The sequence below is a fragment of the Juglans microcarpa x Juglans regia genome, chromosome 7D (genome assembly GCF_004785595.1).
Source record: "Juglans microcarpa x Juglans regia isolate MS1-56 chromosome 7D, Jm3101_v1.0, whole genome shotgun sequence".
Lineage (NCBI taxonomy): Eukaryota > Viridiplantae > Streptophyta > Magnoliopsida > Fagales > Juglandaceae > Juglans > Juglans microcarpa x Juglans regia.
Genome location: NC_054606.1, coordinates 2,334,461 through 2,358,824, shown reverse-complemented (window position 1 = coordinate 2,358,824; position 24,364 = coordinate 2,334,461). Strand labels below are relative to the sequence as shown.

Sequence of the window (24,364 nt, the reverse complement as noted above, 5' to 3'; positions counted from 1 at the left end):
ATATTCCAGAACAAGAAAAAAATCCCATATATATCTTTTTTTGAACTCCAAAGAATAGATCTATATATGTGCATTACCGGGCGGAGGACTGATGTTTATCACAACTGGAAAAAAGATTCAAATCAAAGGTAACAACAGGGCATAGAATTTTATTTTGCTGAATCACACTCTCCAGTACCGATACTGAAATAATGCCATAAACTTATTACAACATCAAAATGATGTTTGGCAAAACCTATGAAGATCGAAATCGGATATTACAAGCTAAACAGGATTACAAAGTTCAGATGCGATGCAACAAACGTACGTACCAAACCACGGAGGCTTCAATTTTCAATGCCACCTTCTAAAAAGCCTAATAAAATTCCACATAGTGAGAGCCAGGACAACGAGACCAATTACAGTTGCAGTTCCTCTCCAGAAATCGTGGAAATACACACTTGTCAAGGTTGCCACGAGACGGTTCCAAGTGTTTTCGTAGTATCCATTAAGCCTTTTACTGAGATCCGAGTAAAAGGTTCCATTTTCTTCAATCTCAAGGCCGAGTTTGTTGATTAGATCCGTCACTGCAATGTTGCTACCTAGCTCGTTGACAATAACCTTCTTTTCAACAAGCAAACTGACGTCTTTTTTAGTGGTGATGAGATTATCCAACAGCACAACATAATCGCAGATGAAAGTTTGAGATGGGTAGTGACACTGCTCCAAGGCCATGAGGTTTCGGAAAAGACCTTCAGTTTTGTCGTCTACCAGAAAGGGTGGAACTTCCAAGAAACGTTGCATTCGTGCCAAGAATGTGGTTTTCAAGCATGGTAAGCAAGATATGAGCCATGACAAGTTCAAGCACGGGCAGTTTTCCAAGCATTTACTCTCAGGAAATCTTATTTCAAGCAAACTTCTATCCCCAGCTGGCCTGAATTTTAACGCTGCCTCGCCAAGCTTTGTCGCTGTATATAGGCATTGAATAGTACTTTTACTTTCTGAAACTTTCTGGTTCGGTGGTGGGCTGATAGGAGTAGGTTTTGTTGGTGGAAAGAAAAAATTTCTTACCAAATCTGTGAAATGTTTTACTTCCCGGGTACTGCAGTACTCTGGCGGCTTTCCATAACTCTGAAAGAACTGGCAAGAAAGCTCGAGAAAGCTGGAACTAAACACCTTTTTGCTCAGCCCTTCTTTGAGCTCCTCAAGAACGAAAAAAGGGACCTGATTCTCAAGTAGAATCAGGTCAGACCTTATACCTCGTTCCATACACGGTTGATGTAATATATGGTCTGTTGAATTTTCAGATTTCTTCAAGAAAAGCTCAATTATGAAGACAGCATCCAACAGTATCATGCGCACAAACTCTTCACTGCTGATCTCGAAGGTCTCTGAATAGCAACGGCGGATTTTCACTTCGCTTCGCTGGATGATGACTGCAAGATCCTCGTGGCTCGTCCGAGTTCGGTAACAGAAATCCCTCAAATATCTCAGTTTTTGCACTTCCATGTTCCTCAGTTCTTCCCGGCGGTGATGAAATGGGCCAATCGAAACCAGCCTCGGGGTGTATGCCTTTTCATTTATCTCCCGAAGTCTCTTGGGAACCCTGTAGATGCAGCACTCCGGCCAAAGAGGAGGCTCCAGAGCAAGTGGTATGTCGATTAACAGCTCTTTGCAATCATCGAGTTCTTTTCCAATGGGATCAGAATCTGTAGCTGCGGGGCCGGCCATCTTTGCCATACCTCGAGTTCCTTTTCCTGTACACGAAAAGCAACAGTGATATTTTTCTGTAAGCACCGTTTGCAACGATTCTACAAGAACTTACTATCACTGAAAACACAACCACGGGATACCAAAAGATCCATGAATTTCGACCTTATATATCTTGATCCAAGTTTTCGTTTCTTTGCTCCATTAAAAGTACAAGCATACAAGTAATTTTCTGTGTGGAGTTTATACCGAGGCATATACGTATCAGCAAGCTCAACGACTAGATTTTCAAAGAAAATTTCACTCAAAATATACAGCACAGGTGAAATAGGAAGCAAAGGAATTAACCTGCAAAATCTGCTTTCAAGAAATGCCCGTTTTGCTTCAGATCAGTACGAAGAAGTCTTCCTCTTTAGACTCCCAATGAGGCCGATCGAGACATCCTCTTTCTCACTGATTTTGTATTCCCTCTTCCTCTGCGCGGGCACATATATTATAGTGTACAGGGTCCGTCCCTGGCTATATGTGACTGCGATGTGTCTGTCTGTCCCAGGCTGTCACCATGTCCCCCTCACTTTTATCATTAGCCAAGTGTAATTAGCTTTACTAGTCAACTACAATACATAACAAAAGTAGCTTGCATAGTCTCAAAGGCTTGCTCGCTATGTTTTTATTTTGAAATGAGATTAGTTAAGTTTTGAACAGTAATATTTTGTGTAAGATAAATTAAATATTTTTAGATAGGAACTAAATTAATTTTTTATGTTAAAATATATAAAGTAGGTTGAGATAAATTTAATTTCTTTTACAGATATTTTTTTTTATACATGGATAAAGAGATTCAATCATTGATTCTCTTAGTAAAAAATTAAGGCGTTACCAATTTATTTAAAGGATTTTTACTTTTTATGGATAGTTACAAAAATAATAAATTACATTAATAATTAATTTGAGATGAATTGAATTTAATTGACTAATTAAATACAACCTAAAACTTCCTTTCAGTTTGAATGAAAATTACTTTCAACTTGTGCACCCCTGTAATCATTTTGCTAAAAATATGTAAAATGGCATTTACATTAATCATGATCTTGTCCTCATTTCTTTTTATTTATTTATTTATTTATTCTTGACTCGGATGATCAATCAATTATCTTTGCCCTCTTGGCTCTCTCTTGTCAAAATTTGGAGGGAAGAGCTGGTTTATATTTAGAGATACGTTGAGATAATTTTAAATGAAAGTTAAAAGATAAATAAAATATTATTATAATATATTTTTTAATAATATTATTATTTTAAAATTTAAAATAATTAAATTATTTATTATATTTTATATACAAATTTATAAAAATATAATAATAAAATGAAATAAAACGCTTTTCGAATCCAAATCACCAAGTACAAAAAATTATTGAAACTGGTTCTGCGGCCTGCCCCTCTTTGTTAATGCATTGAAGTCTAGCGCACGCTTTTCACACTCTAGCCGCTCCGTCAGTCAATGCAGCGAGGTTTGAGTAATAAATATACAAAAGTACTTGTTACGACCGTATATGCAGCCATAAATCAGTAATTGTAAAGATGATGCAGCCTGCATCAAATATTTATGACAATACAAATGCGACTTGCAGATAAAATAAAACAGTAAACAAAAATTCTATGTGATTTATAATATGTCCACGTCTACAGAGCTAAGCTACATAAAATTTTATTGAAATGATAATTAAAATACAGTACAACAACCGTATAAATTTTAATATAATATATAATAAATTTTAATTAGTGGGTCAAGTTGAGAGTAAGAGCAAGATAATAAAATAAGAGTGACACAGTAATATAACATATACATTTTTCTTTTTTCATAATAATAATACTCAACCACGATAATTATCATGGTTTGCCTCTCACTTACGTGTCATTTGGATACAATAAGTATTTTATCTTATCATTATATTTTTTTTAAAATATTTACAAAAATATAATAAATAATTTAAATTTTAAAAATTTTAAAATAATAATAATATTAAAAAATAATATTCTAACAATATTTTATTCAACTTTTAACTTTTATCTTGTCTTAATTCATTATCCACGTCTTAGACTTACAAACCAAAGACTCGGAACAACTTGCAACTACAAATAGGCTCGACTCATAGAGAATATAAATTAACTTTAAGAAAATACATAAATGCATTAGCAGCAATCAAATGCAACAGGCAACATAGTATCTTCCTAATTATATCAGCACGTACAAATCATCCAACAACAATAAATAATAAAAAAGAAATAATATTATTATGTCATCTCATTTTATCCTCTCATTTCGATTGTTCATGTATTTAATTTTTTTTAACATTTTTTCTTATTTATTGATTAAGAAAGTAAATATTAACGTATTAATATTTTTTAATATTTGTTTAAAATGTTAAAAAATATTAAAAAATATGAATAAAAATATTAAAAAATAAAATTTTGCCTAAGAGGCACGCTCAGCAGCCACTGCTCAACGGCAACTTAGCAGCACTAAAAATAATAATAATAATAATAAAAACAATTGTAAAACAATCAAGAATTCCTAATGGATTAAAAATTTAAAAGAAACATAATTGAAGGAAAGATTTATTTTTCTGTTCTTTGTATATATACTATATAGGATTCCATCTAACATTTTGATTATGTTTGGTTGTTGAATCAAACTCAATGCATTTCAAACAAATCATTGATAAGATTCATTACTTTTTTAACATTTCATAAAAAAATGAAACTCATCTCAACCTATTTCATACATTTTAACATAAACAGTTAAACTATCATAATCTAAAAAACTTAAACTCATCTCAATAGGACATATAAAATATTATTATTTACAATTTAATTTAACTCATCCAAACATCCAAACGTCGTCTAGGTCTCGTTTGGATTGAAAAGTGATCTCAACTCATCTTATCATTATAATTTTTTTAAATTTTTACATAAAATATAATAAACAATGTAACTTTTTTAAATTTTAAAATAATAATAATAATAATATTATTATTATTATTATATTTTATTTAATTTCTAACTTCCATTTCAATTAATCTTAAACTCTCGATGATACCTTACTCTATTACTCAACCACTCTTGCCTACTGTCCTTGCAACTCTTCATCAGCAGCTCCTTCATCTTCCTGCCTTTCGCTGGTTGTCCACGACATGCAGCTAATTCTTTCCCCTTATTGCATCGAAAGGCCGCGCGTCTTTATTTACGTGTCAATATTAGGTAAATAATTAGAAAATTCTTAGTTCTCAATAGCTCTATTTGATTTGAAAAGTGATCTTAATTCATTTGATCTAATTTCAATTTATTATTATAATTTTTTAAAATTTATATATAAATTATAATAAATAATTCAATTTTTTAAAATTTTAAAATATTAATAATATTTTATTTAACTCATCTTACTATTAATTTAAAAATAAAGATAGTCTGTCGTCCCATTTATACTGCTCAGTATGACTAGTTGTCATTTTTTTATTTAATAATTAAAGAAGTAATTTTAAATGTATTGATATATTTTTTTTATTTTTTTTAAATATTTAAAATTGATAAAAGAAATATAAATAAAAAAATAGATATAAAAAATAAATAAATATAAATAGAAGTCACTATTAGAAGCATCTATTTTGCACACATGATGTTTGATATCATCTAGACCACATATCTCTCCAAGTAAGTATTAAGAACAATTAATTAGAAATAACTATACAGTAAATATAAAGTGTATATTATTATAATAATTTCTCTATAGTATTACTCGTAAAAAAAACAGTAACTTTACACCAGCGAGCGGCACGTTAGTGCTACTCTTAACTTAATTTAGTATTTGATTTGATTTGAGCTGATTTGGTAATCCTTACTTTTGGCAAGTCTTTGTCAACGTCAACGTATGCAGTCTTCTACCATATTTGTGAATAATGAGCCAGTTGCCTTATCAAAACTTTAATTATTCTGAAATAATCTCCATGCAATCATTCGTTAATAATGATCGAGCAAGTCGCTGATCTTTTATTTTTTGATAAGAACAATCCTAGTCTGGCACCTGTCCCTGGTATTTTTCTTTTTATGGTAATTATAGAAGTATTTATAAATGATGTTATATTTTTATTTATTTTTTAAAAATATTTAAAAAAATAAAAAATAAAACACATAGATGGCCTAGTGGGAGCTCCCACGGGAGACCCCAACGATAGCTTTAGTATTACTTTTTTGATAAATAAGCAAGCCTGTTGCTCTTGCTGTTGTAAAGAATGAATAGTACGCTCTTAATAACTTTTAAAATCATATTAGGTAGAAGAGAAATAATATTTATAATTTTAGATTGTGTAAATTTTACACTTAATTTAAAAAAAAATAGAGAAATTTAAAATCTATATAAAAATTATTTTTTCATAATAGTCCTCACTTTTTTTAAAAAATGAATGTGCATAACTTGTACATCCTAAAAGTAGAGAAATGTATCTAACCTTACTATTTGAGAAATACTTTAACTATAAAGAGATTATATAAAAATAATTCTACAAATTAATGTGATTTTATATGATTCATTAGATTTTAAAATTATTTTTATTATATAAAAGATCTAACAGATTATATACAACCGAAAAAATTTATGAAATTTTTTTGATGTAATTTTTTTTTATAACTATAGCAATTCTCTTGTTTGTTATTTTTGTGTAAATTTATTTGTAAAAAATAATATTTTTAAAAAATTAGGAACCATCCACGTGGCCTCTTTCTTTACCTCAATCTTGATAATATTCGATCTTGTCTCATCCTCTTATTATCCTTTTTATTCTTATTTAGGAAAAAAAATTTTGCAAGCGAGTTTGCGCATTAAATCAAAGACGAAAATTATTTTTGTAAAATAGATGATCTTATTCTTCTCTTAATTTTTTTTTATTTTTATTTTTAATAAAAAAAGTTATCTAAATATTAGTATGCAATTTGATGCACGAACTCGCTTGTACCTAACAACCCTCATTAATTTATACGTGAGCGGATGGCTTCATCTCTCGCGTGCGAAGGGTGAAAAAGCGCAATCAACATCCCATTTTTGAAAAAGCAAAAGATGTGATGAAAAATGGACATGTCTTCTAAATTTAGATATATAATTCTGTGAAGATCTTAATTGCTGTCAAATAAGTTGGTTTAAATGCTTATCTTGACAATATTAACTTTTATAAATAAATAAAAAAATTAATATGATTTAAAAATATCATATTGTAAAGTTTATTTATAAATAATAATAGAATTGAAAGGAAGGAATTATAATTTCGTATACAAAATCATGAGATAAAGAGAAAGTGCTTCCTGAAGTGGCGCAATATTCATCCACTCGTCGCATTAGTATTACCACTGAGTGTGCAGAAGGTCTGTGTTACACAGACAAAAAGTGATAACAGCACATACCAAAGTCAACCACAAAGTAGCCAGTTGAACTAGAAGCTGATCATTTTTCACAAATCTTGAGTAATGAATAATGATAGACACAACACAACTACAGTTTATGTAATGAAAAATATTTTAATAATTAAGAGAATTTATAAAAATAAATTTATAAATTGATATGATTTAATATAATATATTAAATTATAAATCACATATATATATATATATATATGTTAGACAGTTATTTTTTAAAATTATTTAGATAGATGCCAACAACCAACTGATAAATATTAAATGTTATGTAGCTTGATCACGACCAGCTGTAACCCACCGCTAAAAGTTGGTATGAAAATGAAGTAAAACTAAACCATATACATGCATTTATAGTGTTTTTCCAAAGCGACAAAAGTCGGAGAGATTCCTTGTGTTTTCCGCTCTGCTCTGTTTCAGGGGAGCCACAAGATCAAAAGCACGGTATGAAATAACCAATATAGAAAAATTTAATTATAAGTGATTCTGCACATTAATACATACATCTATTTAATATAATTAATTAAAAAATAGATTTTATTAAAAATAGTGCTAATTTAAATTTAGAATATGAAAGCAACAATATTAATACGCAGATTGGTACGCAAACTTGTTTGTACATAGCAAAACTCAATTAATATAATTCATTACTTCTTTACTATTTATATTATATTTAAAATTTTTTAATTTTTTATTAATTTTTTAAAGTATTTTTTTAAAATTCTTAATCATTAAAAAAAAAAAAAACTATAATTTTATTAATAGTGACTTTTTTAATAAAATAAAAAATTTAAAAAAAATATATAAAAAATAATATAAAAATAATAATCTTATCATTTTCTGACCAGTATACGTGCATTATTCATTCATGAATAAAAAGACTTGTACGATAACTGACGGACCCATTATCGATTTTCTTTTTTATTGGGAAGCCCATTGGCCATTACAATGAAATGACATTCACGTTTTGACGGATCAGAAGTACGTACGTAATGTGAGAACATTATGTTGTGAGATATTTTCATATATTCATATATTATTATTTATTATTTTATTATTATTATTTATTTAATTTTCACTATTATTTATTATTGATTAATATTTTATTATTATTTTTCATTACTATTTACAAAATACATAAGAATATTTTACTATTGAATTACTTTTGGATAGTGAAATATTTTTAGATATTCTGTAAATAATAATAAAAAAAATTATAAAATAATAAAAAAATATTAAATAATAATAAATAATAAGTAAAAAATAATAAATAATATTAAAATATTCTTAAAATAATTATGATATTTTCGGTACCCAAACTAACAATTGAAATGAGATGTATATGGAAGCTACTTGCCGGTGGCGTGAGTGTTTGGTCTTGTGGTGCAGAAGTAGCTAGCAAACGTGAAATATGCTATAAATGATATTTACAGTTGAAATATGAGATATATATATATATATATATATCTATATATAATAATAATTTTGTAACTATACTCAAACTGTGATGTGGTTTTTCTACCATATTTATGTGACTGGTTGTGCACCACATATATAAAATGTATATGTCACATTGGGCTGGAGGCGCGTGCGTGGAGGCCATGGCCTCCAGTTTATTTTTTTACAAATTTGTGAGTGGAATTGTGTCTTTATTAGTTATTTATTAGCGTTTAGATAGTGAAAATATTTGAGAGTGATGAATAGTAATAAAAATAGATAAAAATTAATAATAAAATAAAAATAACAGTGAAGTATTATGAGGTATTTTCAGTATCCAAACGTCTACATTTTAACTTATTTTAAATTAATCATTGATGAGACATAATTTTTTTTAACTTATCATAAAAAAGTTAAACTCATCTCATCTCATTTCATTTAATCATTACAATTTTTTTAAAATTTCATATAAAATAAAATAAAATAGATAATTTAATATTCTCAGCTCTCAAAATAAAAAAAAATATGAAAAAATATATTTTAATAATATTTTATTTAATTTTTAACTTTAATCTTAATTTATGTTCATCACAGTCCGGATTTAGGGCTCGTTTGGATAATGAGATAAGATGAGATGAGATAAATTTTAGATGAATTGAATCAAATATTATTAGAATATTATTTTTTAATATTATTATTAAAAAAATAATAATAATTATTGATCATCAGAGAAATTATTGATCATTGGGGTGCCCAGAAAAACAAAAACAAAGTGATGTGTCCGTCATGAACGACGTTCCGAGTATGATGTCATTCTATTTCACGTTCTCACGTTCTTCATGCAAATTAAATTGGGAAACAATGATACATACAGAAATATCTTTTTTTCTTTTATAGTTCTTACGTAGTTTTTTAATAAAATATTAAAATAGTAGTATCTTTGTACGTAGACCCTTTCGTTGTTAAACTGAGTCTGAAAATGGTGTTTCATTGATGGAGACATGCCAACTAACCTTTGAAGTTTGAATTGGACTGCTAGCTAAGACACAATCGCTGGCCATTATCGCCCTCCATCTGCCAACAACGGATAAGCATCTGTGTCGAGTCGAGAAGAGAGTTTATACTATTAACTATCATTTTCAATCAAATTTTTTTTATTTAATATTTATCTTTCTGAAGCATCGGATAAGCATCGGAAATTCAACCTGCCATGTTACAGGTCACTTAGGTTTAATGGTGACTGCTTCTGATACTGGGTCTTACGTTGAGCTTATTGGGCCCTTAAGATATATTGAATGCAGCATACTTTCTTCTTTTATTATTGTTGCATGACCTTATTCAGTTATTCTTACATTCTTGTCATGTCTAGCGTCGATATTTAGAGCCGGTGAATTTCTCTATTTGTCGGTTAGTGGGATGTCAGACTGTCTTTCCAGCTATATATTTGTCATGATTTCTTATCGAACCATCTCATCTAATTGGGCTTCTAAGATACGCTCAGTCCAGCCCAGACCTCACGTCTGGATTTTGACCCAGGGCCTTTTAGGGTGCTTGGCCCAGTCTAGACATCATGTTTAGATTCTAGACCGGGTCTTTCTCTTGATCTGACCCAGGAATAACACCCCTCAGAGTATTAGATGCTCGATGGCTTTACTTTTTGGAGGTTCCAAGTTCGGTGGACACAAAAAATAAGAGTTTTATTATATACAAGTAAGTTTGCGTGTCAATCTGTATATTAATATTGTTGTCTTCATATTCTAAATTTAAACTAATATTATTTTTAATAAAATCTACTTTCTAACTAATCATATTGAATGAGTACGCGTGTTAATACGCAGAATCGCTTACAATTAATTTTTTTTTTTAAAAAATCCGTGAAATGTTTGACTACCTCACCAATGACGTTGTTGGAATATGGCATTCGCTCATAACAAGAAAAGTACTGTCGGGAAAGCTCCAGAAAGGGAGTCCTTTTTGTTCGGTTCTTCTACGTGAACCTTAATTTGCTTCCCTTTCTTTGTGATGGTCGCAACTAGAAGAGTCACCCAAGACAGACGTATACAAATCCTCAAGGACAAAAAAAGGAAGCTGATTCTCAAGTAGAATCAAGTCATGTTGTATACCTTCTCTCAGCCATGGTTTTACTAGTATATAATCATCTTCATCTTCTGCATTGCCAGAAGTCCTGAAGAACAGTTCAATTATAAAGATCCCATCCAGTAGAATCATGTTGACAAACTCTTTAATTACTGCTGAGTTCTGAGGTCTCAGCATAACAATGGCGGATTTTATCTTCGTTCTCTTCAATGATGCTTGTAAGATCCGTCTGGCTCTTCCCAGTCCCGAAACAGAAGTCCCTCAAATATCGCAGCTTCTGCATTTCCATGTCCCTCAATTTTCCTTTACGGTGATAAAGAGGGCCTATTGAAACCAGCTTAGGAGTATACGCTTCTTCATTTACCTTGCGAAGTATTTTGGGAACCTTGTAGATGCAGTGCTGGCCTGGCTGTTCGGCGGGCTCCCGGACTGAAGGGATGTCAATGACAAACTCTTTGCATTCAACGCGATCAGCAGCGTGACAAGCCATCTTTTTTTCTTCTTCAAGTTCCTTTTATTAGTCATGGACAAACAACTTTGCCAGCAATAATTAATAGAACAGAAATATTATCCTTTAAGCTCCAATGATCAATAAAAGCAACAAACTAAATACATAAATGTGGCATTCGGATAGCCGGAGTTCTGTCCTAGCACCCTTGAGAGAAAAAAAGCAAATATTTTCAAGTCTTGCACAAATATCAAGACAGATGAACACAGCAAAAGGCCATTAAAGGTCATCTTTTTCACCTTTACTTACCAATAAAACCATTCGGAAACCGGCCACTACCACAACCGGGACCGCAAAAGGCCAGCTTTAACAATAGAAACAGATCTATGTAAAGAAAGCTTACAAATTGCTTGAATATATAGTAGCTAGATCATATATATAATACTCATTGAGTCATTTTACAAAAATATCAAGGCATAGATACAACTTCTGGGCAGATCATGCGTCCTGGTTGTTAAGGAGGTTTTTTCAAGGTTCTACTCTGTTATAGCTTTGTTCTATAAACTAAAACGCTCTGGAAAGAAAGTGAATAGATGATCTGAAGAACCTCCACTTCTCTGATATTCAAGGTAGGTTTGTGCAGGCCAAGGCAAGATTAAACACTCTCTTCACCATCTTCGGAGAAATGATTTAAATATACATAGGGTTCAAGGGGAAATAACTCAACATATATCTGCTTTTATCTTCCATTTTAGTGAAGATATATACATTATGGCATGTTGTAAATGCATTTACACTACCAATTTATCACTGAACTAAACACTAGTAATGTCAAACAAATCATGTTTTTAAAGAAATTAAATTATATATCATGAAGAACGTGATTAAAGTGACATGAGATTAGAAAAAGAAACCCGCAAAACTTGCTGTAGGAAGCACAATGTGTGTTTGAGCACCACGGTTCTCCGCCTGCTAAATGCCACATGCACTCGTGTAGTCTCCCTCTCTTTCTCACGGATAGCATCTGCTGTCTTCCTCTTTCCCTCAGATATAGTATGTGTGGCCTCTCTCTCTCACTCCCTTATGCATGACAAAAGCACAAACCACGTCTACCTTTTGCAAAAGTAAGAAAAGGCGAACTTGAATATCCCATATGATCATGAGCATTATTGAACACTTTATGCCACCATATAAATTGACATGTTCAACAGATATATACATGTTCCAGACAAGTAAATAAGACTCTAATTAAGAGGTTGTGTGAAATTTAAATATAACTGAAACAATTAACAATATAAGATTACACACTAATGCTATTGATTACTCTCCGTTTAATACACAACAAATTCCTTCAAGGTTTTTTTTCCTTAGGCAACTTGATTGGGGGCTGCAAAATTGGACACAACTTCACAAATTCGAAACAATAAGAAAATATTAGATAGAACTTATAATAAAGATGGAGAGGATATCACAAAGGGTAACCAGGATTACAAAGCTCATAAGCAGAGTACTCAAACAAACACAGATGCTTCAATTCTCCATGAAAGAAAACACACACTAGCTTTTAAAAGAAGCAGAAGAAGAAGAAGAAGACAGCACTCGAGCAAACACTATAGCACAGACACCTCATTTCCTTATAACTAAAGGCTCAAGGAAATCCCAGAGAGTTATAAGCATGAATATAAGTCCAATCACAGTTGCAATGGAAGTATCTTTTTGACTAAGAATTGCTTGAATATATAGTAGATCATATATATATATATATATATATAATTCACATCTTACAAAAATATCAAGGTATATAGAACTTATGGGCCGATCGATCATCCTGCTTGTTAGGGAGGTTTATTCAAGGTTCTCTTGTTATTCAAACTAAAAACTCTGGAAAGAAAGTGGAAAGGATATCTATCACAAGGTAAGCAGGACATGGATTACAAAGTTCATAAGCGGAGCACTCAAACAAACAATAAGCACACAAGATCATGCATCAATTCTTCATGAAAAACAAAAAAACAAAACAAAGAAAAGAAAACAAATCATGACTTAAGCTTTTAAAAAAGAAAACGGGGAAAAAAAAGACAGCACTCGAACAAACATTAAAGCACAGAGTGACGGACACTTTATTCATTTCTTCATAACAAAAGGCTGAAGGAGTCCCCAGAGAGAGTTGACCAATAATATTAGTCCAATCACAGTTGCAGCGCCTCTCCAAAAGTCGCCGAAATAAACCCTTGCCATGGTTGCCATAATACGGCTCCAATGGTCATCATAATGTGTTCGAAGTCCTTTAATTACCTCGGCGTAACACGATCGGCCATTAGTCACAATCTGAAGGCAGAGTTTGTTAAAAAAAGCCGCAGCTGCAGTATGGCTACCGAGCATGTTAACGATGATCTTTTTCTCAACAAGCAATTCTATATCTTTTTCGTCGTTGATGATATAATCCAATAGTATAACGTAATTGCAGAAGTGGGCTTCCATTGGATAGTGACACTGCTCCAGTGCCATGATGTTTCGGAAAATACCTTCAGTCACGTCATCTATCACCAAGCGTGGCATTTCAAACAAAGGTTGCATAAGCTCCAAGCACGCAAAGCATTTCAACCAAGGTAAGCAAGCCAAGAGCCATGTAAAAGTTAAACATGGACACCAGTCCAGGTACTTATATTTCTTTTTGAATTTTATGTCAAGTAAGCCTGATGTAGCTGGAGCTAGCTTGAATTTCACTCCTACTTCGTCCAGCTTTGTTGCACTACATACTTGATAAAATCGATCTGCGCTCTCAAAAGACTTCGAGCTTAGGTGCGGAAGATTGTAATACGTCCTCAGTAAATCTGTGAGATGTTTCACTTCGTTCTCCTCGGTCACCGCGTCCGGCTTTTGGAGTAAGAAATTACAGGCAAGCTTAAGAAAGGGATCAGGAGCCTTACCCTGCTGATTTTTTTCTACATCGAGGGCAAAGTTATATAGTTTCTTCAAAACAAAATATGGAAGCTGATTCTCAAGTAATATTAAGTCATGCTCTATATAATGTGCTAAGCATGGTTTACTTAATATATGATCTTTGTAACTTCCTACCGCGTTTTGACTCCTCAAGATGAACTCAATGATGAAAATAGCATCCAATAGAATCATTTTCACAAACTCTTCACTGTTAATCTGATCAAAGGTCTCTGAATAGCAATGTCGGATTTTTAACTCGTCGCTTTGAATGATGCCTGCAAGATCATTCTGACTCTTCTTAGTCCGTTCACAGAATTCCTTCAAATATCGAAGTTTCTGAATTTCTATATCCTTGGGTTGCTGCATGCTGTAATGGAGAGGGCCGATATGAACTAGTTTAGGAGTGTAGGCTTCTTTTTCTACCCGGCGAAGCAACTCGGGGACCCTGTAGATGCAACACTCGGGCCATTGACCAGGCTCTATTGCAGGCGAAACGTCAATGATAAACTCTTTGCGTCCAGGTAGTACTTGCTTTTTCTCACCTGAACCAGTGGCAGTAAATGCTCCGGTCATGATGATCCTTTCAATCGTCAAGGTCCGTAATTTTGCCTATGTTCGACACAAAAACAACATGAATGTATGTACGTACGTAGATAGATACCTAATACCAGGCATTCGAATCTTCGATAGAGCCTACTAAAGAGAAACAAAATAGAATAGCCAAAAGACGTCAACCCTACATTAACATTATAAATTGTTTTAGCTCATCGTATGTTTATTAATTGATGCCCTCTTACCCATATCTAATGATCTTTTCTTTTTTATTATATTTTTCTCTGTTTCACTTATAATATAACGAATCATGGCCATGAAAGAAAACACGCAAAATCCTACTAAGATCACCCTTTTCCCTACATTATGGGGATATTTGAATGTTGAGAGTTTTTATGAACAGTGTGAAAATGTTTATAATTAGTCAATAGAGTTTTTACAAAACTGTGAGATCCATTTATATATATGGACGTAGTGGAATTTTTATGTAGGGTGTAATAAATAAATTTATATATATATATATGTATGTATGTATGTGCGTCGTGTCAAGTTATGGATATTCAATTATATGGATTAATCTGAACATGATCTGTTAAGCTAAACGGATCAGAACTTCAAACCCTAACATGATGTATTTAAATAACATGTGACATATCGTGACATTTTTTGATCAATTTAATAATTAATTACAAATTGGTTAATACGACATGACCCATTATATTTAATAATAATTAAATAGAAATTGGTCAATCATATGTAAACGGATTAAACTAGCATGTATAACCCATTTGATTTTATTAACATTATTTCATATAAAAATTAAAATTTATATTTATTAGGAACCATAATATCTCAAAAACAATAAGACTACCAGCTAACAAAAAATATCGATATTTTTTAGATTTTAACATATAATAAAATCAATATTACAAACCTAACAATGACAAATATGAGCATAGGTCTAAAATTACAATTTCAACAATAAAAATATAAACATATTAAAAAATATCAATATTACAATCCGACAATAATAAACATAAACATATTGTAATTTTGAAATAAAATTCAAAATGATTATTACGAATTGATCTATTTATTAATTTTTTCTCAAAGGCTAAACCGTTTTAAGTCGAACTTATTTATATTAAGGCTGCGTTTAGTTGCAAGACTCAGTTGAGCTCAATCTAATTTTAAACTAAATCACATCTTTATACGTGAGACCTACAACCTTTTTCAACTTTCTATAAAAAATATTAAATTCATTTTAACATTCAAACATACTTTAAACTCACTTTAAATGAACCTCATATAATTTTCTTCACTACTCAACTTATTAATACTATTCATAATCAACTGAGCTCTTAGCTCAACATACAAACCTGTTAATTATATATCTATTTATGAATCATATCACATGTTGCTATCCCTTGAGACCATAGGCTGCCGAATCTAGGCTACATGCCAGCTACCCACCGCAAAGCAACCTAGAATGTACAACGTAACTACTGGTGATAGCCGCCATAGTTGCCCAAGCGGGAGAGCTCGATCCAGCGGAAAGAGCTGCATTTTCCGTTTATATATAGCATTTTATCACTGTTAACAAAATATAAGTGAAATGGTGGAGCAAAGTACCTGAAAATTTGCTTGAAATAATTAAGAATGCCTGTACGCTTGAGGGCACCTCTCGAATGCTACAGTGATAGAAAGTGAAATGTACCAGCTTGTGATTGTGAATTTCTCCTGCTCTACTAGCACTCTTATTTATAGATGAGAAATAGTTTAGCTACAAAAAGATTTTATAAAAATAAACTTATAAATTAACGTGCCTTGATATGATACGTTAGATTATAAAATTAGTTTTATTCTAAAATAGATCTAACATATCATATGAAGTCATGTATATCAATTTATATTTTATTTTTATAAAATATTTTTATAACTGTAGTATTTCTCTAGATAGAATAATGTCCTCTCTCTCTCATGCATAACAAACACACAACACAATATACTTTCCTCGTCGTCATCATCACAAAATCACAAACATCTTTGATCTTTGCTTTCTCTACTACCAAGTTATTATTGATTCCAAAATCAATAATAAAACTCAAACTTTGCAAAATGTTAATTTATAGAAAATACTTTGTCCGTCTGGTATTATTCCTATGCCTCTCTCTCACTCAAGCATAACAAGCACACATGCAACACAATATACTTTCCTTATCGTCACCGTCACAAAATCACAAACAACTTTGATCTTTACCTTTTCTACTTAGAAGTTATTATTGATTTCAAAATAAATCAACAGTAAAGGTCAAACTTTTCTTTCTATGCTCAAGCCTCATTAAAAATTTATTAAAAGATTGTAACGAATTATTGTTTAATCGAGTCATCAAACTGAACAAACTACAGCTACACACAAAGTCTAATATTTTCCTAGGGTTTCCCGCCGGCTTCTTCTCATAGATGGACAAAGATCCTCTTCTATGTCCTCTTGTTATTGTCAAGTCTTAGAACATCTTCCTAAAATGAGGCATAGATCGATGTTTAATTTTAAGATAAGACAAACGCATGACAAGGGGTTGCACTCCTACAGGCTAGAGCAGCACTATCCTCGAGGGAGTGATGGTGTAGGGTTAATTGTTCTAGAGTGATCAACAATTGTAAGATTATGATCCATGTTGTGTCCATATGAGGAGGGAGTAATTAACTCCTCATCACTACTACTGAACTTCAGAGAAGTTAATTAACTTCCCATAAGAAAACTATTTAAATAAGATTTTTACATACATTAAATTAAGAAAAGTACAAAAATGAGCGTATAAAAAGAAAAGCTCTCCTCTCTCTCTACAATTTCTTAGAGCAACTATCTAAATCTCTTTGATCTTGAAACGTAAAACTTTTTAAAAGACCAGTAACCTCTTAAGTGACGTAGAGGTGCAAACAACAAAGTGAGGTGGACTGTAAGACGAGCAAAGATCCGAATTTGTAAAAATTTCACTCCTTATGATGATTTGAATTAATCTTATTTAACAAGCCCGTGAGACTTGATTTTCTTGTTGATTAACCGACATATATCTTCCAAAAAAAAAAAAAAAAAGCCTGAATCGCGTTTATCCCTTGTGACGATTATTCTGCAACAGTCATTTTCTTCTCAACCGAAACATGTTGCATCCTCAACAAGTCATTGAAGACGTGGACTGAAGCAACCCTCTGCCACTGCAGCATCGTCAAAGTTCAGTCAACAGATTGGGAACAACATGCATTGCCAAGTGAATTCAATGCTGGAATTGCTTCAGGTTATTTTTCTTAATTCCTTCCTAATTGCAGTAGGAAATTTTAATTCGGTTACATGTTTATGTTCTTCATGTTCCCCTTTGGCATTAATCCAACAAACAGATAAAAAATAGCCACATTATTTCAAGTTCTTGCTAGATATTGTATCATTCTGATCCAGAACAAGAAAAATAATGGAAACCATACCATCTTTATAGCAGCTAAATAATAAATAAATGTATCAACATTGTTATGTATAAACTTGCATCTGGCAACAAAGGAAACTTTAAAAATGTCCAACCACGCACTCGTAGTAGCAGCTTACCAAATTTGCCAAGCATTCACACTAAAAAATGCCTAATAACTAACCATGCTAAAAGGATTCATTCTTAGTTAATTACCCTTCATACTTCAAGGATTCTGCTCAGTGATGGATTGGACTTGACTCCAAAGGAACGTGCAAGCACATTATCCTTTAGCTTCACCATTTGCTATTTTGCTAACCCCCCTTGAACTGAGAATAAACTCCACTCTGGTGGGGGCAGCTGCTTCTGCTTCACTTTTCTGTACAGTACATCGGTAATCAAGCTTAGATTTCTGTCTGATAAATGCTGCATTTGAACCTATGCTGTGTAAATTGAATGTTAATGACAATTGACAGACATTCATATGCCTGAAATATACGGAAAATGATTGGTCATATATGAGTTGCATTTGAACCTGATCCGTTCCAAATAAAAGCTCCTTGAAAATATACATTCTGGCTAATTTCAACCTCCAAACACTTTAAAATTTCTGAAAATTTAACGATATTTAACTATGCAGAATGCAATGACAACCATGGCTATTACCGATTCAGCATGCACTAGATCTAGCTAGCAGTGGATTACATATCAAAATGAAAGTGCTAGATGATGCTACAGCCTACCAGATACCAGAGACTTGGATCCTGGCAGTGACATCATACAACAAATAAAACAAGACTTGATCACTGTGAATCAAATTGCCTCTGTTGCAGGGTAGATTCTAGCGGAGACTTGAGCTCCAAACAAATTTAAGGCCACCAAACTTTGCAAATTAATACTTTTTCCTTTTACACGATCATTCAAAAGCTTATCCATTTGCTGCTGCTGATTGTAAGAGAGGGGAAACAGAAGCAAATATACAGAGTAGGACAATTCGTGTAACTTGCTGATAATACACTTGGCAGATCAAATAGCTAACATGAAAATTATATTACCTCCTGAAAGAATATTGTATTCCGACATCTTGTGGCAAAAGCAGATAACTAACACTACTATAACAACACAAACTCTAACCTAAACTATAAGCAAAAAAATTTATTATGCATGTAAGATTAAGATAAAATCCACCATCCTTGTTCAACGGATTATGTTGTCACCAATAAGATTTCCCTCTATGCCAAAAAGCAATACTGAATAACTCATTTTGTTTTGGGGAATGAATAAACTATTAAAACAAAGGGACGAAAGAACAGGGAAAAAAGACCATAACAAGAAGCACCTATAGACAAGCTTGGAGCTCATGCAACCACAACTGCAACCGCTCAGGTGAGCACCGGGCTAGAAAAAGGGAACCTGTACAATTGCATTTAGAGGCCCACGGGAAAGCTCATGAGCAGCAGCATTGGAGGATGTAGCCAAAAAGTTCATCTTGAAATGACTTAAAACAATGAGTTAAAGGGGAAGTATGGTAAAAAAACGTACGTTATTTACTTTTTCTTGCATATTCCAAAAACTCTCGGAACTCCTAAATTTGCAGTGTGCGTGCGCCCACATAACAGATAGCCCACAGAATTCTGGTTTAGCATATACGTTCCCTATCTAACAATGACAAAACAAAACGGTTCTCTAGTATTGTAGTTTATTAACTCCTTCATTTAATATATATATATATATATATATATATATATATGAAGAAAACCAATTGAAGCTACCCTTTAACGCGATAATTTAGATTTTCTCTCTCTCCAAACAAGTTTTCTTGGGTCAAGAGTGCACAACTCTTTCATTCTCCCCACTAAATTTCTCTCTCCAACTTAGTTTGTACACAAATTCTTTTTCTATTTTATTTGGTACATGAATTCTTATCATGGGAAAAAAAGAAGAAAAAGATAAAAAGATCACGACAAACTACCTAATTCATTGATCTTAAATCCATGAAAGCATGAAAATGTAAAAAAATCAACTAACCACAACCAAACAAGTGCAGATTCAGAAAGAACGAGACCAAGTTGAGACACTATGCAAATGCTCAGCAGTACATATCCTAACATTCTGGGTTCCAGTAAATAAATTCTGCTCTGCTCAACTGAGAAAATAACAAGCTCTTGTAAGCTAGCATGTTAAGAGGCTCTCTAAAATCATACTCGTTCAAAGAAAATAGAAAACATAAACACAAAAAACTATTCAAAAGTCTTATCCTTCGAACTTCAATAGTTTTAACTCTTATGTACATCTGTGACAACTAATAACCAGTAAAACGATATAACTCTTCCAACTTTTTATTGAGCTGCTCACGAGATAGAATTGTCATCCATTCATCTTCAAAGTTCTATGGTCTGTTGGTGTATAGTTTGTTTAAACCTTGAACCTTCCTTTGCCGTCTAAAAAGGGTCAGCAGTCACAAGGCCTTCAAAATTCCAACAAACAGTCAAAAGAATCACAAATTGCCAACAGTCCAACCTAGCACTGCAAGCAACATAAATAAATCGAAGTCATAAACGCTATGTTTGGTCACTGAAAAAAGAAATTCAATTATAAAATCTAACAAACTCCCATTTTTCATTTTCCGTTGCTTGTAGCCAAAGAAATCCAATCATTATAGAATAGAAATATGACCATTTTATCCAACATCAAATTAATTCACCTTTTCATTTAACAATAAAACGAATACAAAAGGTCAAAGCAGAGACAGAGAGAGTCGTAGGTTTAAAAACCTTCCCAGGAGCATCACTAACCCTATATGTCTCCGGCGTAATCGAACCGAGCCACAATCCCGGAAAAACACTCTGCAAAACGAATAGATGTAGAAGTCCTTAGTTATGTAAACAATAAATAAATATCTTGGGCTTGTAAATTGAATTGCAAAATTGGTTTACATCGAGCTGTTTCTGAACGTTCTTCGCTCGCTTCTTGGGCCTCCTGGCGGGCTTGGACCCAGTGAACACGAGGATATCCTCTTCAATCTCCTTTCTCGACAGCGAGATCGAAAGTTTCGGCCTTTTCTCCGAAACTTTCGCGTCCGTTTCGTTTCGGGCTCGAGCAGATTCAGCGCGAGCCGGAGACTGGGTTTTGGTCTCCTGCACCGGTGCTCCATCAGTTCTAGTTGCTCCTCTTACTCCGTCGGCGTCGAGACGCTTAGTCGCCGGTTTTCTTGGCCGCAGATTCCACGTCTTCTGCGCCGGTTCTTCGACTTCGGCGGCAGCTGCAGATGATGTTTGAGCCGGTGCTTCTGCGGCACGATCCTCATCTTCAGTAGCACCAGTCTTGTTCTTGGTTCGGAGACGAATGAGGATCTTCGATTTCGGATCGGATTCCATTGGTTTCTCCTCCGGTTTTCCGATCTCCCGGCCAGAGTTAACCGGCTTCTTATCCGAAGTTTTCTTAGCTTCCTTTCCGATCATGCGCTCTGGAACACCAAAGGAGGGAAGGCCATTTTTCCCACCGTTTCTCACCGGATCATTCCGATTCTCCGATTCAGAACCCCTCCAAGTCGAACCGGCGAGTTTACTGCTGTGGTGATCGTACTTGAGCGGAGAAGCGACCCGAGGTTCCGAGCCAGCAGACAGAGTCGACTCTCCGAGTTTGCGGGCCACCCGGCGACGATGATCTTCATTGACCGGGAAAGAATAATTTGGCCGGAGCTCCGAGTCGCGAGTCAAACCGGCAAGTCCGTAGCGAAACCGGTGGTGATGATTGGTGGTGGTGGAGTGGTCAAGGGGCCACTTGTAGTTGGAGAAAGCGAAGCTTCTGAGAGGTGGACGCTTCGAAGACAAAACGGAGGAGGCCATGGGTGGTTGTGGTTGCCGATTTGATTGTGATTGTGGTGGTGACGGTGATTGAGACGCTACTGGCGCTACTGGTGTATCAGTTTCGGATACAGAGTGTAACACCATGTTTCGGTAAGCGACAACGAGAGAAAGTATCGGAAGGCAACAAAAAAAATGAGTTGGAAGGAATCAAAGGGAATTCGGAGGCTTAACAATGGATGGCATAGAATGGAAGTGCATGGGAACTGAAGGGCAATCGCAGAGAGAAGGATTGGGTATGGAGATTGGAAGAATTAAGCGCATGTGTTTGTTGTGCGTGTGTTGTTGCATACAGTACGGGACACGGAAGTTCTGAAACTCTAATTTCATCATGTCTTCATCTGTTTATGGAAGGTATATACAAACAACATAAACATCCTTGTATCTCTTTTTGTCTTTTTACCCATAATGCCCCCTTTGAGCTTTTCTTTTCTTGCTAACCAAACATAGTCAAAACTCTCCTTTTCAACAAAACATTTTTTTTCTTGTTAAATTTTATTCTTATTATTAATTTTAATAGAAAAATTTTAGAGATAAGTCTCATACTTTTACACATCATTTAAAAATATGTAATTTTACTCTTTTATCAAATATGAAGATAAAAAAAATAAAATTATATATTTTTAAGTGATGTACAGAGTATGAAATTTTTGTATAGCACGATTCTAATTCTCAATAAAAAAATAATGGTTGTTTATAATTTATAATTGATAGTTGATGTTTGGAAAGTGAAGCCAACAATTCCAAGCCAAACATTTATTTATTTATTTCAAGATGTGAATATGGTGTGGGTCCAATAGGAGGGTTTGTGGTTGGTGTTTAAGTGATTTGGTGTGTGTGTGTGTATATTATGAGTGCCCTTATCATTGAGTAATATTGCCTAAAACCAAACATATTTGTGATTGGTATTTTAAGTTATTGATTTTCATTTCTTGTGTTGTTCGATTTAGCAAACTTCATTGAAAGATATTGATGTGATGACAGTAAGCTAAATATTTATATTTATTTTTGTGTCCATTAACATAAAGTTTCTTTATTTAATCTGTGTTTTAATAATACATGCCAATTGTCCATACATAACTCTCTTCAACTTTATCCACTCCTTTTAAACATCCGACTATGCAGATTTTGCCACGTAACCTAATTTTTATTGATCTTGATGGTTAGAACGGGATAACAATGTTATTTGTCATTTTCTCTATATTTGATAGCACAAGGTATCAATTTTATTAATGCTTTGTGTAAATTATAAAACAACCTATTAGAGGGTGTAAATTGTGTTTTAATTTTGTACAAAAAAAACACGTTTTAAATCCTCAACAGTAGAGAGAGAGAGGAAACAAGTATCTACAATCGCATGGTCAGAAATTGAAAAAGAATAGATTTTTTAAGTATGGTCATTTTGAAAAAAAGTGGAGCCTATTGTTAGAAATTTGATTTTTTCACGTGCATCCAAAATTTACTCTTTTTCTTTTAGAGGGAATAAGCGGAACTTGCACATACTAATACTGTAAATATCATTTTTCTTTTGAAATATCGTCCGTGAGGTATATATGCTCTTATTTCTGATTCTAATTGTTTGAAGCACAGACATCCAACCAAGGGGGCGCAGGCGCATTTAGAGAAGCATTATGAATAGAATAGCTTCCTTCACTGTAGGTGTTCAATTACCCAAGAGAATTTCAGAAGAAAAAAATCTGAATATCTTGGTACTTGCAAGCGTAAACTGTAAAGGCATTTCATCAGGGAATCATGCCACTATCTCGCCTCGTAGCAGTGAACAGAACCATTATACATACATAGCCACATTCCATTGGAATCAATAGTTCATATTCTGGGGTTTGCTTTTACACGAAGAGTATCGATGAGTAATTGAAGAAGAAGTGAAGAGAAAGAGAGACCTTATGATCGTCAGTTAGAAATACTTATGTTTTTCACATGATCTGGCAAGTTTTGATTGGGAGATCATCTCAACTCATCTCACTACTATTTACTATTATTTATAAATTTCAACTCACAAATTTCATTATTATTTACAAATCATCCTATTTATCTCTCAATCCAAAAAAGAGCATGTCTTATAGTAGAGAATTGAAAAGGAACTTGAATGCAGGAAGAAAAACTAAAGCTTTGGCAGTGTGGCCTGTAAGTCAGATTGAGAATCCTAAACCATGTGAAATAGCAACTTCTAATAGGAGCTACAGCACCTCACCCACCTGTCTGAATAACACAACAGCTTACTTTTCAAGTTGTGTCTTTCAGATTAGAACTTTTTTTAAAATTTCAGCAATGATCATCTCGTATACATTATATAAGCATTCTCCAACACCAACCCCCCCCCCCCCCCCCCCCCCCCCCCCCCCCCCCCAAAAAAAAAAAAGAAAAAAAGAAAAAAAAAAAGCGGATATTATTTTTGG

At 33.2% G+C, this 24,364-nt stretch overlaps 3 protein-coding genes across 6 annotated transcripts; all 3 read right to left on the bottom strand.

Moving 5' to 3' along the window:
• Nucleotides 1-124: 124 nt before the first annotated feature.
• LOC121238520 (UPF0481 protein At3g47200-like) lies at nucleotides 125-2,286 on the bottom strand. The gene is made up of 2 exons (XM_041135431.1): nucleotides 2,038-2,286; nucleotides 125-1,736 (listed from the first exon to the last, which is right to left on the bottom strand). The coding sequence occupies exon 2, from the start codon at nucleotides 1,717-1,719 to the stop codon at nucleotides 334-336; it is 1,386 nt and encodes a 461-aa protein (XP_040991365.1). The 5' UTR covers nucleotides 1,720-1,736; nucleotides 2,038-2,286; the 3' UTR covers nucleotides 125-333.
• Nucleotides 2,287-12,987: 10,701 nt separating this feature from the next.
• LOC121238519 (UPF0481 protein At3g47200-like) lies at nucleotides 12,988-16,447 on the bottom strand. The gene is made up of 2 exons (XM_041135430.1): nucleotides 16,256-16,447; nucleotides 12,988-14,680 (listed from the first exon to the last, which is right to left on the bottom strand). The coding sequence occupies exon 2, from the start codon at nucleotides 14,642-14,644 to the stop codon at nucleotides 13,253-13,255; it is 1,392 nt and encodes a 463-aa protein (XP_040991364.1). The 5' UTR covers nucleotides 14,645-14,680; nucleotides 16,256-16,447; the 3' UTR covers nucleotides 12,988-13,252.
• Nucleotides 16,448-20,294: 3,847 nt separating this feature from the next.
• Nucleotides 20,295-22,308, bottom strand: LOC121238518. 4 transcript variants are annotated; one of them, XM_041135429.1, is made up of 3 exons: nucleotides 21,018-22,308; nucleotides 20,877-20,927; nucleotides 20,295-20,607 (listed from the first exon to the last, which is right to left on the bottom strand). In XM_041135429.1, exons 1-3 carry the CDS (start codon nucleotides 22,032-22,034, stop codon nucleotides 20,602-20,604), a joined length of 1,074 nt encoding a protein of 357 aa, XP_040991363.1. In that variant the 5' UTR covers nucleotides 22,035-22,308; the 3' UTR covers nucleotides 20,295-20,601. The 4 variants fall into 4 exon arrangements, with proteins under 4 accessions (XP_040991363.1, XP_040991362.1, XP_040991360.1 ...); XM_041135428.1 differs by having other exon boundaries at nucleotides 20,295-20,548; XM_041135426.1 differs by having other exon boundaries at nucleotides 20,295-20,548; nucleotides 20,856-20,927; nucleotides 21,018-22,307.
• Nucleotides 22,309-24,364: the final 2,056 nt, after the last annotated feature.

Excerpts from the sequence above, each read along its gene's own strand:
- LOC121238518 (XM_041135426.1), bottom strand. The coding sequence starts at position 22,034 with ATGGTGTTACACTCTGTATCCGAAACTGATACACCAGTAGCGCCAGTA. Across the intron at positions 20,928-21,017 it reads ACGTTCAGAAACAGCTCGAT|AGTGTTTTTCCGGGATTGTG; the intron begins GTAAACCAATTT and ends TTCGTTTTGCAG.
- LOC121238519 (XM_041135430.1), bottom strand. The coding sequence starts at position 14,644 with ATGACCGGAGCATTTACTGCCACTGGTTCAGGTGAGAAAAAGCAAGTA.
- LOC121238520 (XM_041135431.1), bottom strand. The coding sequence starts at position 1,719 with ATGGCAAAGATGGCCGGCCCCGCAGCTACAGATTCTGATCCCATTGGA.